A 15,955-nucleotide genomic window follows, 5' to 3' on the forward strand; every position below is an offset into this window, starting at 1 on the left:
TACTACCCAAAGCAATCTTTAAGATTCAATGGAATCCCTATGAAATAACCAATAGCATTTTTCATAGCACTAGAACTAATAATATAAAGATTTGGTTTAACCACAAAAGATAGCCATAGAAATCTGTTTTTTTTAAAACCATTTCACTTCCAGTTTACCTACTAGAATATTTTTTCTCCCACACGTTTTTGTGCCTAACTTCTTGATAATACTGTTTCTGAGAAGTTTTACCCTTGCTGATCAATCTAGATTAAGACTCCTGTAATCCTATCTCATGATTTTTTAGTTTTTAATTTAATTCCAGTTAGTTACCACACAGTGTTATATATCTTATCAGTTGCATATAACACCCCGTGCTCATCACTTCATGTGATCTCCTTAATGCTCATCACTCAGTTACCCCATCCCCCCACCCTCCTCCCATCCAGCAACCCTCATTTTGTTGTTTTTTTTTTAATAAAAGTTTTTATTATGTTATGTTAGTCACCATACAGTACATCCCAAGGTCTTTTTTTTTTTTTTTAAGATTTTATTTATTTATTTGACGGAGAGAGACACAGCCAGAGAGAGAGGGAAGTGGAGGAGTGGGAGAGGAAGAAGCAGGCTCCCAGCAGAGGAGCCCAATGCGGGGCTCGATCCCAGGACTCCGGGATCACACCCTGAGCCGAAGGCAGATGCTTAACGACTGAACCGCCCAGGCGCCCCCCAAGTTTTTGATGTAAAGTTCCATGATTCATTACTGGTGTAACACTCAGTGCACCATGCAATACGTGTCCTCCTTAATTCCCATCACCAGCCTATCCTGGTCCCTGACCCCTCGCCCCTCTAAGCCCTCAGTTTGTTTCCCAGAGTCCATAGTCTCTCATGGTTCATTCCCCCTTCTTTTTACCCCCCCTTCCTTCTTCCCTTTCTTCTTCTACCGATCTTCCTACTTCTTATGTTCCATAAATGAGTGAAACCATATGATAATTGTCATTCTCTGCTTGACTTATTTCACTTAACATTATCTCCTCCAGTCCCATCCATGTTGCTGCAAATGTTGTGAAATCGTTCTTTTTGATGGCTGAGTAATATTCCGTTGTATATGTGGACCACATCTTCTTAATGCAGTCATTTGTTGAAGGGCATCTCGGCTCCTTCCACAGTTTGGCTATTGTGGACAATGCTGCTATGAACATTGGGGTGCATATGGCTCTTCTCTTCACTACATCTGAATCTTTGGGGTAAATACCCAGTAGCGCAATCAGAAACCCTCATTTTGTTTCCCATACTCCAGTGTCTCTCATGATTTTTCTCCCTCACTGATGACTTCCCATTCAGTTTTCTCTCCTTTCTCCTATAGGGAAATGCAAAGAGAAACAAAATGAGATATCACCTCACACCTGTCATAATGGCTAAAATAAAAAACACAAGAAACAACAGGTGTTGGTAAGGATGTGGAGAAAAAGTAACCTTTCTTGCACTGTTGATTGCAATGCAAACTGGTACAGCCACTGTGGCAAACAGTATGGAAGTTTCTCAAAAAGTTAAAAATAGAACTACCTAATGATCCCGTAATGCCACTACTGGGAAAGAGAAAGAAAACAAAAACACTAATTTGAAAAGACATAGACACCCCTGTGTTTATAGCAGCATTATTTACAATAGCCAAGATATAGAAGCAACCTAAGTATCCATGAGTAGACAAGTAGCTAAGGAAGATGTCCTGTGACATCCCTCTTGTTCTGGCTGCAGTGCTCCCCTCCCAGGTTCCTGGATGTGCTTTTCCACATCTCCTTCAGTCATTGCTGGAACCTCACCTTCGAAGCAGGGCCCTTCCTGACCCCTCCTTTCAAAATGCAAATCCTTCTGATTGCACAAGGATATCTTTTGACACACACTTTCTTCCAATTTACTTACAATTATGCTTCTTTCACTGAAAAAATAGGAGCACAATTAAAGTATTATTCCTGTCTCATCTGTTCACTAACCTATGGCCTCCATCTGAATATACCACCTTAAGGATGATGGTTGGCCATGTGTGTTGTTGATGACTTTTGAAACCTTGAGCACTTGGTACATAGTTGTCCAGTGATAAGTTGAGATAAGAGATGGTGCCTTTGGTCTGATGTTTTGGGGTCTGGTGCCTGTGTTATTAAGGAAGGGGGTACACTGCAGGGATGTGAGCAGGAAAGAACCTCTACCATCTCACAAGTCACACATTAGCATGGGACCAAACTCTGTAGGGCTTATATCAGAGAGACAGGAACTAACTGATCATGTTGATAATGTACAAAGAAATCTGAAGTCATCACTTATCTCATTGGCCTGGGCCCTACACCAATATCAGCTTCATTTTGGTTTTCAACCTAACTGGTTTATGACAAAATGTAATTTTTTAACTGTATTAATTCCAAAAAGAATAATAAAAACCACAGAGTAAATTGCTTAAATGATACAGTTATATTTGTTATATTGTACAAATTTATAGTTATATTTGTTCTGTATTAAGTATTGAATTGAATCTTGAGCTTTGGTTTATTAACCGTGAACACTAGCATTTTCACATATTTTAATTAAACCAATGTAGACTTAGACGCTCCAAATTGAGCTATCCATAGAAGGATCCATAGAAATCTCAGAAGAGAAAAAGTACTCTCTGGATGGATGTACTTTGACTAGAGCAATAAAACACATTTGTTTTCTAGCAGCTGAAAACAATGAGCACTCTAAGTGTACTTCCTCCTCTGGTCTTGTAGAACTCTCTGGAATCACTCATCACTTGAGGAAGAGATGTTTGTGACCACAGGTGCTGACTGTAATTAAATACATTTCTAAGTTTATCAAGAGAATTTGTTGTAATTTGTGATTCCTCTGGACAAATCAAGAAGTTCACTGTACTCAAACTGGTTTCCAGTCCTTGGGGATGCAGCAACCTGCCTCTCCTACAGCCCTGGATCCAGGCCCCTGCACCCAGCTGCAGCCCATCAGAGGTGTCCCCTGCACTGCTGAGGAGCTCACATGAAGTCAGTCCTCTCCCTGTCTGCAGCTCTTGCATGAAGGGAGAGACCTGGCCTTTTTTCCAAGAATTGGCTTCTTCAATTCCTTTTTTGTTTCAGATTCTTCTTTTGCTAAGTCCTTTGTCTTTCAGAGTAAGTCTCTTCTCTCTGTGGTCCCACTCCCACACTTACCATTTTTCCCTTATCATTTCATTTCTATTCCATTTCTCTCCTCTCTCTTTCCTGTTATGCTATTTAGTCTTCTGTCTTCTCCTTTCATTGCTCTTCATCTCTAAATCTCATTGCTCTGATTACAATGATCGACTTTTTCTTTCACTTTGTAATCTTCAAACTGACCTCATATATTGAAATGTGTTTTATTTTTAATATACTTTACTTGTTATGTTTGTTTATGCCTTTACTAATCTTCCACCATCTGGGACTGTTCTCATGCATTCTCATTTCTCTGACTTTATTGTCTTTAAAATTATGTTTTTAATTTCCTCTTGAATTTTTCCCTGCTTTTCCTTTCATTGTCCAGTTTTGTTACTCCCTTTCTTGTCTGTGCCTCGATTTTATGAAATGCATATATTTTATTTCTTTCTGTCATTTCTTTACATTATTTATCATAGTGTCTATAATATTTTTCATTCTTCTATAAAGCCCTTTCACATAAGACTAAGCACCTATTCCTGTCATTCATATGTACTCTGCCTTACTCTTGCACTTGGAATTTAATAAACTTAAAAACTTTTAGTGAGTTTATTTTCACTCTTATTTATTCCTGTATAGTTTTCTTTTCATGTACATGTTTTCTAAGTCTCTCTTTGCAAGTCTAATTTAAAAATCATTTAAAATATTTTTATGGACCAATAAAGTGGCACAAAATTCAGAAATTTTTAAAATATTAAGAAAAGGTACTGTAAACATTTTAATTCACTGCAAACTTTGTATATCTATATAGAATGCTCTCTATAAAATATATCAATTTCACATTCAGTTTTATAAACTAATGTGAAAAATAAAAGCTGTTTTCTCTAAGGTGCATTTCTAGATGTTTACTTCCATGATTTTCCTTATCCAAGTTTGTACAAATTTATATTGTGTTTATACTTTCTTCTCTTTCTTTTTTCTTTTCTTACTAATTCAGTCTATTCCCTCCAAGCCTTTGTTTCCATTAATAGTGTCTTTTTTTCTCTTTCTTTCATGCCCACTTCTCTTTTTTCCTCTTCTTTTTCTTCTAGTCTCACAACTCTTCATGTTGATTTGGATTTTTTTTTAAATTTTTAATTTTGTTATGTTAGTCACAGTACAGCATTACTTTTTGATGTAGTGATCCACTGTTCATTGTTTCCTATAACACCCACTGCTCCATTGCAGTAGGTGCCCTCCTTCATACCCATCACCAGGTTAGCCCATTCCCCCACCCTCCTCCCCTGTAAAACCCTCAGTTTGTTTCCCAGAGTCCATAGTAGCTCCTAGTTCATTCCCCTTTCTGTTTATCCCCCCTTCCTTCTTTTCTTCCTTCTCCTGCTGATCTCCGTGCTATTCCTTATGTTCCATAAATGAGTGAAACCATATGATTATTGTCTTTCTCTGCTTAAAGTATTTCTGGAGTTTTAATTTTTAATTCATTTTTTCTTTTGTTGCCATATATGGTAATAAATTTCTTTTTTTGTTGTTGTTTGTTAATTTTGTTACTAGTTCTTTATTTTTGATTGCATTGACACCCTGTTCCTCACACTTGTAAGTGCTTTCTGATATTTAAAGTATACTAATTTATATCTTTTTTGAGCCTTATGATTCTTGTTGATTATGTTGGTGAGGACATCCTTTTCCTCTCCTCTTTTATATTGTTTCTGGGGCCTGCAAATTAAACCTCCAAAAGACAGATAAACAGGAGGAAAAAAAACCAAATTTATTCATGGGCCTACAGGAGCTCACAAAAGAGAAACTTGTAAATTATTAAAATTAGGACCTTTTATACCTAATCTCAATAAGGAAATGGAGTGAGGGTGAAGAGGATTATGAGATGAACAGATAGGTTTCCAGGGGAAGAAAAGGGAGATACAAAAAGTTTGTGATGATCATTGTCTATGCAGGTGTCAGTGGTATTTTTCATCCTTTTCATGGCGATAAAAACCCTCCAGAGAAGGGATTTTTTTTAACAGTTTCATTCCCAGAAATTCCTGCTTTCAGTGAGGTAAAAGAAGCTCCTAGAAGACTTTTTTCCTGCAACCATTGAATCTCAAATGTCTTTAGTTTAAAATAATCTTTATCATAACTTTGAGAGTTTATGTGGTTCTCCACAATCCTATGTAAATGTTTTCATAGCAGTCTCTTACTCAGATCACTGATGCTTCTGGAAAATTATTCTTTTTTCTTGATTTCCTAACGTTGCCCATCTCATGTCTTCTAATTTATTCTGACAGACATATATCCTAATAGTTTGTCTATTTCTTGTTAAACTTAACCTTTCCCATAATCTTCTCTTTGTTTCTGTGCCTTTTTTATTTGTGCAATTTTCTTTAGCTGTTTGCCTGCCTCCACTTCTGTTCTGTAGGGGTTTTTTTCTCTCTCTTTCCCCTCATTGGGTTTACCTGATTTCCCTGCTGGGATGACACTACCTCCATCCTCCTGTTCTTTCTAGTTTCACTTGTTCCTTCACATTTATTGTCCTTCTCTTTCCTTTTCCAATTCGGTTAACGGTCGTCCTCTGATTTTAATTCTCTTTCTCCTATATTTCCTTTCACCTCTTCCATTCATTTCTTCATTTCTTTTAACCATTCTCTCCACATAGTACCTTGGTTTTTTTGTTCATGTTTCTTGGCTCTTCATCATCCTCTGATCTGACAGACAAAATATAGAAAAGATTTGTCAAGTTCAATGCAACAAAAAGGTTTAGGTTTTATTGAAAATTGCATTTTCATTTCATTTCGTTAATTTTATATGTCATTTAATAATTTTTAAATATTCATAAGAATTGACCTTTTATGATAGTGGATATTCTTATTTATAAATGTCAATATAGTGCTACTTATTTCTGTCTTTCTTATCTTCTATCAATTGATTTACATAATTTCATCGAAGAAATTTTTGCAGAAATTTGAGATTATGTCATAGTATTACTTATTGTAAATCTTTTATTTTCTAAAATTACATTGTCTAGTCAAGGAAATAACTTTTTAAATCATGAGTTGCAATAGCTATTATAATATTTTTCTCTATAGTTTTAACCTTATTTTCAGTGTAGACCATTATCATCAGTAAATGTTAATAATCACATTTTTTTTGGTCTTTTGGAGTGCTTATCCTTTTTAAATTCTTTACCACATATGTTAAGAGATAAAATGCAATAATAATAGGGACCAGATAGTTGGTACAGTTCTGAAATTTCTGACTAATAAATAATTATGTGAGGTTTTATAACTTATTAGTTTGTTCTCTTTATATTAGGTAGCTACCTTGCACAAAGTTGATAATTTCCTTAGTATTTATAATATAGGACAGAATTTTATTTTTATCATAAATGGATATTAAATGTATATGATCGTACTTTTCCTATTTACTGTGATACTCATGCGCCTTTCTTCTTTAAGATGGTAATATGGACAATTATGTTAACAGATTCCCTAAGGTTAAGACATTTTAGCATTTCTTGGTAATCCAAACTCTTCACAATACATTATTCTTGTTATATCTTGGTGCATACAGGTTACAGTTATTTAGATGTATATTTATATATTTTATTGAGGTGAAATGAATATAACATAAAATTAACCATCGTAAAGTGTGCCTTTCAGTGGCATTTATAATATTTGCAATGTTGTACAACCACCACTTTGTTAACTTTCAAAACATTTCACCACCTGAAAGAAATCACAGACGCCCTCCTCCCCACCCAGTCACTCCTCTATCCCTCATCCTTCCAATTTCTAGCAACCGCATGTCTGCGTTCTATCTATGGATTTATGCGTTTTGGAGATTTTGTATGAATACAATCATACTATATGTGATTTTTGGATTGTGAGTGTTTTACTTCTAGGCTAGGCTTTGTCATGCAAGTGTGATAGTGTCAATAGTTAACTAGAGGACGATTGATGTCCCATATGGGATTTGATGTTGGTTGGAAAGGAATGGCTCCACATATAGTTTTGGAATTTGGCTGAATATTTCTTCTTTGTGGTTGCTCAGCCCATAAAAGGCTAGGATGCTTCACATGGTGTTGTGGTGGGTTTGCAGTGAGGCAGAACAGCAAGCTCCACCTAAGGGCACTTATCAAGATATTGCTTGTGTCATGTTTACACTGACTGGCCAAAACAAGCCAAGTGACAACCCATGTTAAAGGACAGAGAAAAGCCACCTCATGGGTGTGACTGTGATACCAGGGGAGAATTTATGGGCATTTTTGCAGTCTATCACTTCCCGGGATCAAGAGCAAATGAAATGTAAGAAATTGGAGACAGGGGGTAGAGACAATTCCTCAGAGGAGAATTGCTCAAAAGAAAATAAGAGAAGTTATTCAAGAAATGTGCAAGATACACAGTACATATTCATGTTGATGGGGGAAATTTGATAATGCCTGAGAGAGAAAAGAATAACAGAAGTGAGGGTCATGACCCCGAAAGATATTTCCAGATTTATTGCACAAATGCATGGATGGACTGTGACAAAAACATAGACAACCCATTCTCAGAGCCAGAGGACAAAGCTGAGGTTCGGAGCAAGGATATACAAAGTGGGATTGATGTACTGGTGGAATTTGGGGGAATATAATTTGATTGCTTTATTTTTCTTTTCTTTCTTTTTTTTTTTAAAGATTTTATTTTTATTTATTCGACGGAGATAGAGACAGCCAGCGACAGAGGGAACACAAGCAGGAGGAGTGGGAGAGGAAGAAGCAGGCTCATAGAGGAAGAGCCTAATGTGGGGCTCGATCCCATAACGCCGGGATCACGCCCTGAGCCAAAGGCAGACGCTTAACCGCTGTGCCACCCAGGTGCCCCTGATTGCTTTATTTTTCTAAACAAAATATGGAGATAATTGGTGGATGAATGAATCAAGAAAATATGGTGTATGTATATATATATACACACACACACACAATGGAGTATATATACACACATATATAAAATGGAATATTATATATTACATATATACACAAGGTATATATATAATGGCATATTATTTATTTATATGATAGAATATGTATACATATACACACACAAAATGGAATATCATTCAGCCATAAAAAACAAGGGAATCTTGACATTTGGAAGAACACGGATGGAACTTACTGGTATTATGCTAAGTTGAATGAGTCAGACAGATAAAAACACATACTGTATGACCTCACTTACATGTGGAAGTAAAAAAAAATCCCAAAATGACCACTGAATTCATACATACAGAAATCAGACTGGTAGTTGACAGAAGTGGGAATTGAAGGGTAGGTGAAATGGGTGAAGGGAGTCAAAAGGTGTAAACTTCTAGTTATTAAAAAAAAGGCATGGGGATGTTAAGGGCAGCATGGAGAACACGGTTAATGGTGCTGTATTGTATATTTGAAAGTTGCTTGGAGTGTAGAATGTAAAAGTGGTCATTATAAGAAACAACATTGGAACTCTGCATGGTGATGGATGTTAGATTGACTTCTGTTGATCATTTTGCAATATACACAAATACCAAATTACTATTTTGTACACCTGAAACCAACATAAAGTTTCATTTCAATTATATCTCAGTGGAAAATATGCAATGCACCATCAATTGAATATGAGATTCAGAGAGGATTCATTGGTAGTTTGAGAATGGACAAGTTATGAAATAATCATCAAGAGGAGTGACAAAGTGAATATTCAAGGAATACTCTAGAAAATTGAGTGTGACTGCTGGCTGAAATGAAAAGTCACTGGAGCTAAGTGGTGAAGAATTTAATATAAGTTCACTTGATATGGTTATGTATTTTTCTCTAGCCTTGCTTATCTGAGTAGAATGATATAAATTAGGCAGACTGTGTGTGTGTGTGAGGACCATAGAAGCAGGAATAGTGTGAAGGCATCACATGCTTTTGCAGGAAATAATTTTAATCCTGGATCAAGGAAGTTTAGGTGAAGAGGAGAGATTGGGAGATCTTGTGGAGAGCAAAGAGATCAATGTTTTGCAGACCCAGGTGATCTCAAAGTAATTTTGGAGTCAAAGATTACATAAACTATGGTGGAAATAGCAGGTAACAGGAGGATTAGATGCTTGGAAGTGACACATAATGAATCTACAATATTGGCAATGACAGAATCTAGTATGTGGATAGGGGAGTGTGGGTGAGGTGGGGGAAGGCAGAGGCAGAATTGTTGGAAGAGAGGAAATCACAAATGCGAGAGAGGCTGAGGATACTGGACAGATTCTTTGTGTGGATCATACGATCACCAAAGATATGACAGGAGGTGAATTGGGGAAAGTTACAGTGAGTCAAGTGCTAAGAAGGGGAGTGATTTGGGGTGAGTAGATTACCTCCACATGGACAGTGGTGGATGTAGCCTGAGTTGCTACAAGTTGCTTCAAAGCTGGGGTGATGAAGAATTATCTGAAAGTGCTGGGGATCAAAGAAGACATTCCCACCTTCAGGCCTGGTGATATAGGGGACAGGGGAGAAATAGATCCCATTACTTGAGAGAGTTTCAGGAGAATCAGTGACTTTAGTATAGAATAAAAAGATAAAGTGAATTTTCAAAACAGAACTGGAGGATGCAGTGTACTGACCCAGGAGCTGATGTGATGTCATGTACATTGGAAGTGTCTTGGAGTTAGGAAACGTGTGTAGCAGGGTCAGGAAAGGCATTTAAGGAGCCAGATAGTCATGTGTGACTCTGGGGATGGAGTCTTCTACTGGTGAATGAGTAAAACAATAATGTGTGTCATGTACAGTAGAAATGTAATAATATGCATTAAAATACATAAGAATTTTCTATTATTCATGGCAGAAGATGGAAATTCAAATATTTGAGATGAAGTTCAGAACATACACATAGAACATAAATGGAATCTGTATAAATCTGAAATATTGCTTTTAATAAACAAAACAACTTCTTCTGAATATTAAATTTATTTTGTAGAATTACAGTTATGTTTTCATAAAAAGTTTGCTTTATCTCATCCCATATATTCCTGTGCAGTGACATCAATAATCCTTGATATTTACCTCTAGAACTAATTCTTACTTTCCTGAATGTTGTTACAGAGCATCTGCACAACCTCCTGCTGAGGATGATCAGACCTCATGGAGTCTCCATATGATCCCATAATTTCCATCAGGTTTACAACCCATTTTGGGTTCCTTTTGAATCTGTGCAAGAGTGTATCAAAGTAAAGAGGGCAATGAATGTGATAGTTTCACGTGATAGTATTTTGGGAGTGTTCATTTTCACTCAACTTGGAATTGGTTTTATTGGAAACACATTGCTACTGGTGTTACTCATCAACAGCTTCTTAGTCCAGCTACATACAAAGAAGCCTATAGATTTGATATTTATCCATTTGCTTTTTGCGAATGTCATGACAATTCTTTTCAGTGGGATTCCAGAAGTAATGAATGCCTTTGGAGTAAGAAATTTTCTAGATGACATTGGTTGCAAGGCAATACTCTACATCCACAGAGTCTTCCGGGGTCTTTCCCTCTGTACCACATCTTTCCTGAGTATTGTTCAGGCCATCATTATCACTCCCAGCAACTCTAGGTGGGCATGGCTCAAACCCAAAATCTGCACATACATTCTTCCTGCCTTCTGTTCTTTCTGGATCATTAACATGCTGATCTATATTCATGTCATCATAAGTGCATTTGCCCCCTACAACACCACAGAACTTGACAAATTCTATTCTCTGACATACTGTATTGGGAAGGATCCTGATCACCTTCAGTCAGGCATCTTTCGAGGGTCCATGGTCTTACGAGATTTTGTGTGTGTGTTCCTCATGGTCTGGACTAGTGTGTACATGGTAAAGTTCCTTTTCAAACATCGCAAGACAGTCCAGCATGTCCACAGGACCAGCCTCAGCCCAAGACCCTCTCCTGAAACCAAGGCCACCCACACAATCCTGGCGCTGGTGAGCTGCTTTGTTTTCTTTTACTGGAGTAATAGCTTCCTTACCATTTATGTATGTTATGAACGTAATGTAAAAGGTCTGGAGAACATCACCATAATTCTCTCACATTTTTACCCTGCAATCTCTCCTTTTATACTGATCAAAAATCATAACAAGCGATTCTTTCTGAACTGTGCCTTTGCAAAGATGAGAAAATCCTCTCAGCACACAATTTCCCTGAACACATGATGCCCTCACACATTTTCTGATACAAAGGCCTCAATTAGAATTTCCCACCCTTAATTTAGGGAAGGTCAAATTATGAAAGAGTGCTAAAAATAGTCCCTGTGGTCATCTCTCAAACCATCCAGCGTCATGAACATAGGAGATAAAGGTTTGTGTTGTGGAATAAAATATTTTTGAAACAGTTACACCTGGATGGGGCAATCTATCTTATAATCATTCTCAAAAATGCATTTTGATTTCTTCGCATTACCCTATTTTTAAGACATTTTTCCTAATGTGACAGATCTATTGGGTCACTTACAGTAACTACACTTGCTGGATTATGCTAGACAGATCTTCCCTTAGACCAAAAGACTTGGTATCTGCACTATTTCATACTTTACACCTTGGAGTCAATACATGAGTTTACCATATGTTGTCAGTTATATCTGGTTTAACCACAAACAATGATATGTGTAAATATAACCATGTTTCCCTCATCTTATGAGTAATACTGAATCCCCCCAAAAAATCCTCATATACTTTACGAAGCCCTGCTTTACTTCCTCTATGCACACTTTCAACGTATTTGCATCACCGGAGATATTTCTTGAATAGTTCTGTTTTTCAAAGGCATGTTTTTTTGTGTCAAAAGCAAAATATGTTTTCTTTGTGGATATCTACTTTTGGAAAGAAATATGGAGCCATTCCCTTTTGTCACATTACACTATATCAGAGAAGCTCAAGAATTCTGCTAGAAAAGAGCTAAAATTTTCAATAAAATATTTAAAAGTATTTTTTCCCTAAGAACTATGCTCAGACAAGTATAAGGGAGTGAACATCCACTGAAAGTGAAGCTGTCCTCAGCACATGAGTGACTCTTACAGCACAGACCTCTGTGCTTCACAGCTTCTCAGGAAAGACAAAACTGGGAATTGGAGCCAGAGAACAGAGACTGACTGATGAGGTAAACAGAATTAAAAAATAAAAAAATTCAGCTAGATAAGAACAAGGAAGGCATGAAGACGCTCAAACTGAAAACAATTAGAGTGTGGAAATACTAATTTTTAAAAGCTATGAGTATTTCTAAAAATATTTGAAAAAATATTTGAAAAAATATGAGTATTTCTAAACTGTCAGACAAAAACTGGGCCTTGTGATGGAGGGGGTACTACAACAATGACAAAGATTAAGACAACTGAGAAGAAGTTGCCCTAAAATTTTAGACCGTCAAAAGGTTAACTTCAATATAAGAAGACAAATTATAAACAGAAGACAGCATGTCCATGATTTTAGTGGGAGATTCACACACAATTATTTCAGTAATTGTTACCCCTATAGGGAAAAATTGTGCACTTAAAACACATACCGTGGATCAATGCAAATCAAAACCATACTGGATAGTTTACACCCACCAGATTGGCTAAAATAAAGAAGAGATTGATTACAAGGGTGGAGAGGATGTGGGGAAATTGGAACCCTCTTACACTGTTGTTGGGCATGTAAACTGGTGCACCTCTTGTGGAAAACAGCTTGGAAGTTTCTCAAACAGTTAAAGATAGAATTAACATAGAGCCCAGCAATTCCACTATCAAAGAATTGAGAAGAGTTCTCCAAACAAAAATAGGTCTATGTGAATATTCACAGCAGCGTTATTCATAATATAAAAACATGGAAACAACTGACAAGTCCACCTAGCAATGAATGAAGGAAAAGCTGTGGTATATTCATAGCATGGAATCATATTCAGGACTGACACATGGATGAACCATGAAAACATGCTGAGTGGAAGAAGGGAAGCTCTTTTTTTTTTTTTTGAGAGAGAGAGAGAAGAAAGAATGAAAGGGCAGGGACAAAGGGATAGAGAGAATCTCAAGCAGACTCTGTGCTGAGTGCAGAACACAACATGGGGCTTGATCTCGTGACCCCAAAATCAGGAACTGAGCCAATATCAAAAGTCAGACACTTTACTGACTGGGCCACCCAGGCATCCCTGGAAGAAGCTAATCTTCAAAGACCATATAATGTGTCATTCCACTTATATGAAGTGTCCAGAATAGGCAAACCCATAGACACAGAAAATAGATTATCAGCTGCCTATGGCTATGGGAAGGAGTGGGTGGGGGATGGAAGGGTGAAACAGGGAATGCTTCTAGTGGGCAAAGAGTTTCCTGTAGGGGTGATAAAAACATTCTAACATAGATTGTGTGGATGGTTGCACAGATCTGTGAATATACTAAAAACCATTGAATTTTACACTTTAAATTGGTGAATTATATAGTATTAAATGATAGTTAAATAAAGTCATTATTAAAAAAAAGAATACATATCATTGGACAATATACTTAAAGTTTTAATTTAAAGTAAAAATTAAAAATTATTTTCAACCCTGAGTTAGAGAATATACATTTGTTCACATGTATATTTAGACCATTTAGAAACGTGGAACACTGAGAGAGGTGACCTGAGTGAGGAGGGCATAACATTTCTAACGGAATAAGCAGAAGTGTTTCTACACAGATCACATTCTCTGGCTTCTATGAAAATAAGGTAGCAATTTAAAACAATACAAGAAAAGCTGCAACATTTTTGGAAATTGGAAATAGTTTTTAACATAACTTACTTGATGAGAAAATGTAAGAGAAATGGTATGTTATGCATTCTTCAATACTGAAAGGCTATATAACAAAATTGAACAATGAAACTCAAGGTGTAAATGGAGGACAATTTATGACCCTAAAAGATAGGGAAGAAAAAGTAATAGTATAATAAAATGAGGGTTCAAATTAAAGAAATATAAAAACTAAAAAGAAAAACAGCAAATGTGGATAAATAAATTACACAAAAACCAGAAGAAAATGAAACAAAAAAATTAAGAAAATGAGAAAGAAGAAAGCGAAGCAATTTACCCTGACATGTATTATAGAGTAAGTGATTTCAAGACAGAGCTAATAAAAATACATGTAATTCAATAAAGCTGAGTTGAGAAAGAGAATTCCTGGTAGATCACTAAGGCAATCGAAACAGTAGTTCAAAAAGCTACATACATGGGATTTCTGCTTCTGGCAATGTTGGAATATGTAATTTATACAGCCCTCCTGCTGAAAACAACTACAAAAAATGGATAAATATAAGAAAGCCTGCTCTAGGTCAAGGAAGTAAAAGGGGCCATGTAGAAAGAGTAGAGTCAAATTGAGGGCCCATATTTTGTGCTGTGTTCATCATGGAGATGTTTCCCAGTTACTGCAGAGATTCCAGGGAGAGAGAAAGACTTTGCAGAGCTTTTAACAGTCTCACAAACCAAGGAACCAAAAGCAGAGTTCAGGGCTCACACACAGTGAGCATGCCTGTTACCGAACCCAAGTTTGGCTGGCTGCCCATAGCTGGAAAGATCATTACTCAAGAGATGTGTCTTGATTGGAAATGAATTTGAGCTTCATTCATGAAGACAGCAAACTGGGTAGAAGGCAGATTCTTGGACAAAGGCCATCTCTGAGGTTTCTGCCTATCCCAGGGCTTTTTATAGTAGTTTAGGGTAAGCAGTAAGGGAGTGCAGTGGTCTGTAACATTTCTCGTTATCACAGTGCTGGGGTGGACACGCGGTTGTGCTCCAGGTTCTGGTTCCTGTTTCCTGATAGGTAGGAATACCCTGGTCCTTGTGCACAGGAGGGCAAGTCTATAGATGCTCAAAGGGTGGTTAGTAAATAATTTGTGTGACCTAAAAAAAGAAAAAAGAAAAATATTTTGCTAAAAAAATTGCTAGGCTAATCAAAGAGCCTATAATCAAACAGACTTGCTGACCTCTCTGGACTGGGAAAGTTCTGGTCCTTCAGTCCTCAAGGCCATTTGTCTCCCTGTTACACATCAAGGAACTTAGGTCAGCAACTAAAAAGTGTGCTAACTTGAAGTAAGTAAAGCCTTAGGACTGGCCGGAGTACTGTGACAGGCCCTAGACAATCATCAAACTAGATATAAACCAGTCTTCTCAGGCACTGAGGTGAAGAATTGACTCCTCTCTCTCTAGTAAAGAAGTTTAAGTTAAGTGTCAGTGTTCTTCAGAGAAATAGAACCAATAGCATACACACACGCACACACACACACACACACAGAAAAAACATACACACACAAATACACACACAGTCTATACCTACACCTATAGATTTATTTTAAGGAATTCCCTCAGGAGACTGTGAAAGCTGGCATACCTGATATATGTAGGGCAGGCTCACTGTCCTCAAATTCTGGTAAGGTCTGATGTTCCAATCTTGAGTCGAAATTCCATATGGTGCCTGGAAACTAGGTAGGATTTCCATGTTAAAGACTTGAGGTAGAATTTCTTCTTCTCCAAGAAGCCAATTTTTGCATTTAAGGCCTTGAACTGATTGGATGAGGCCCACCCCCAATATTGAAAAAAATCCTTATTTAAAATCAACTTATTGTAAATGTTAAGTACATCTATAAAATACCACTACAGCAGCATCCACAGTGGTGTTCGACCAACCAACTGGGTTAAGTGACACATAAGGTTTAACCATTACAGGATGGTTACTACAAGTCTTTGCCATCTGCAAACAGTAAATGTAAAGCCTCTCTGAGCAGATATCACACAAAGCCTCAGATGATTTGTATGGTGCTTTATTTACCATGCGCAGCCTTTCAGGGAACATAAC

At 37.0% G+C, this 15,955-nt stretch overlaps 1 protein-coding gene across 1 annotated transcript; it reads left to right on the forward strand.

Annotated features, from left to right (window-relative positions):
* Nucleotides 1–10,352: 10,352 nt before the first annotated feature.
* On the forward strand, nucleotides 10,353–11,309 carry LOC103680022 (vomeronasal type-1 receptor 4-like). Its single transcript, XM_008709551.1, has one exon. The coding sequence runs from the start codon at nucleotides 10,353–10,355 to the stop codon at nucleotides 11,307–11,309; it is 957 nt and encodes a 318-aa protein (XP_008707773.1).
* The last annotated feature ends 4,646 nt before the right edge of the window (nucleotides 11,310–15,955 follow it).

This window comes from Ursus maritimus, unplaced genomic scaffold (genome assembly GCF_017311325.1).
Source record: "Ursus maritimus isolate PB19 unplaced genomic scaffold, ASM1731132v1 scaffold_5, whole genome shotgun sequence".
Lineage (NCBI taxonomy): Eukaryota > Metazoa > Chordata > Mammalia > Carnivora > Ursidae > Ursus > Ursus maritimus.

Excerpts from the sequence above, each read along its gene's own strand:
- LOC103680022 (XM_008709551.1), top strand. The coding sequence starts at position 10,353 with ATGAATGTGATAGTTTCACGTGATAGTATTTTGGGAGTGTTCATTTTC.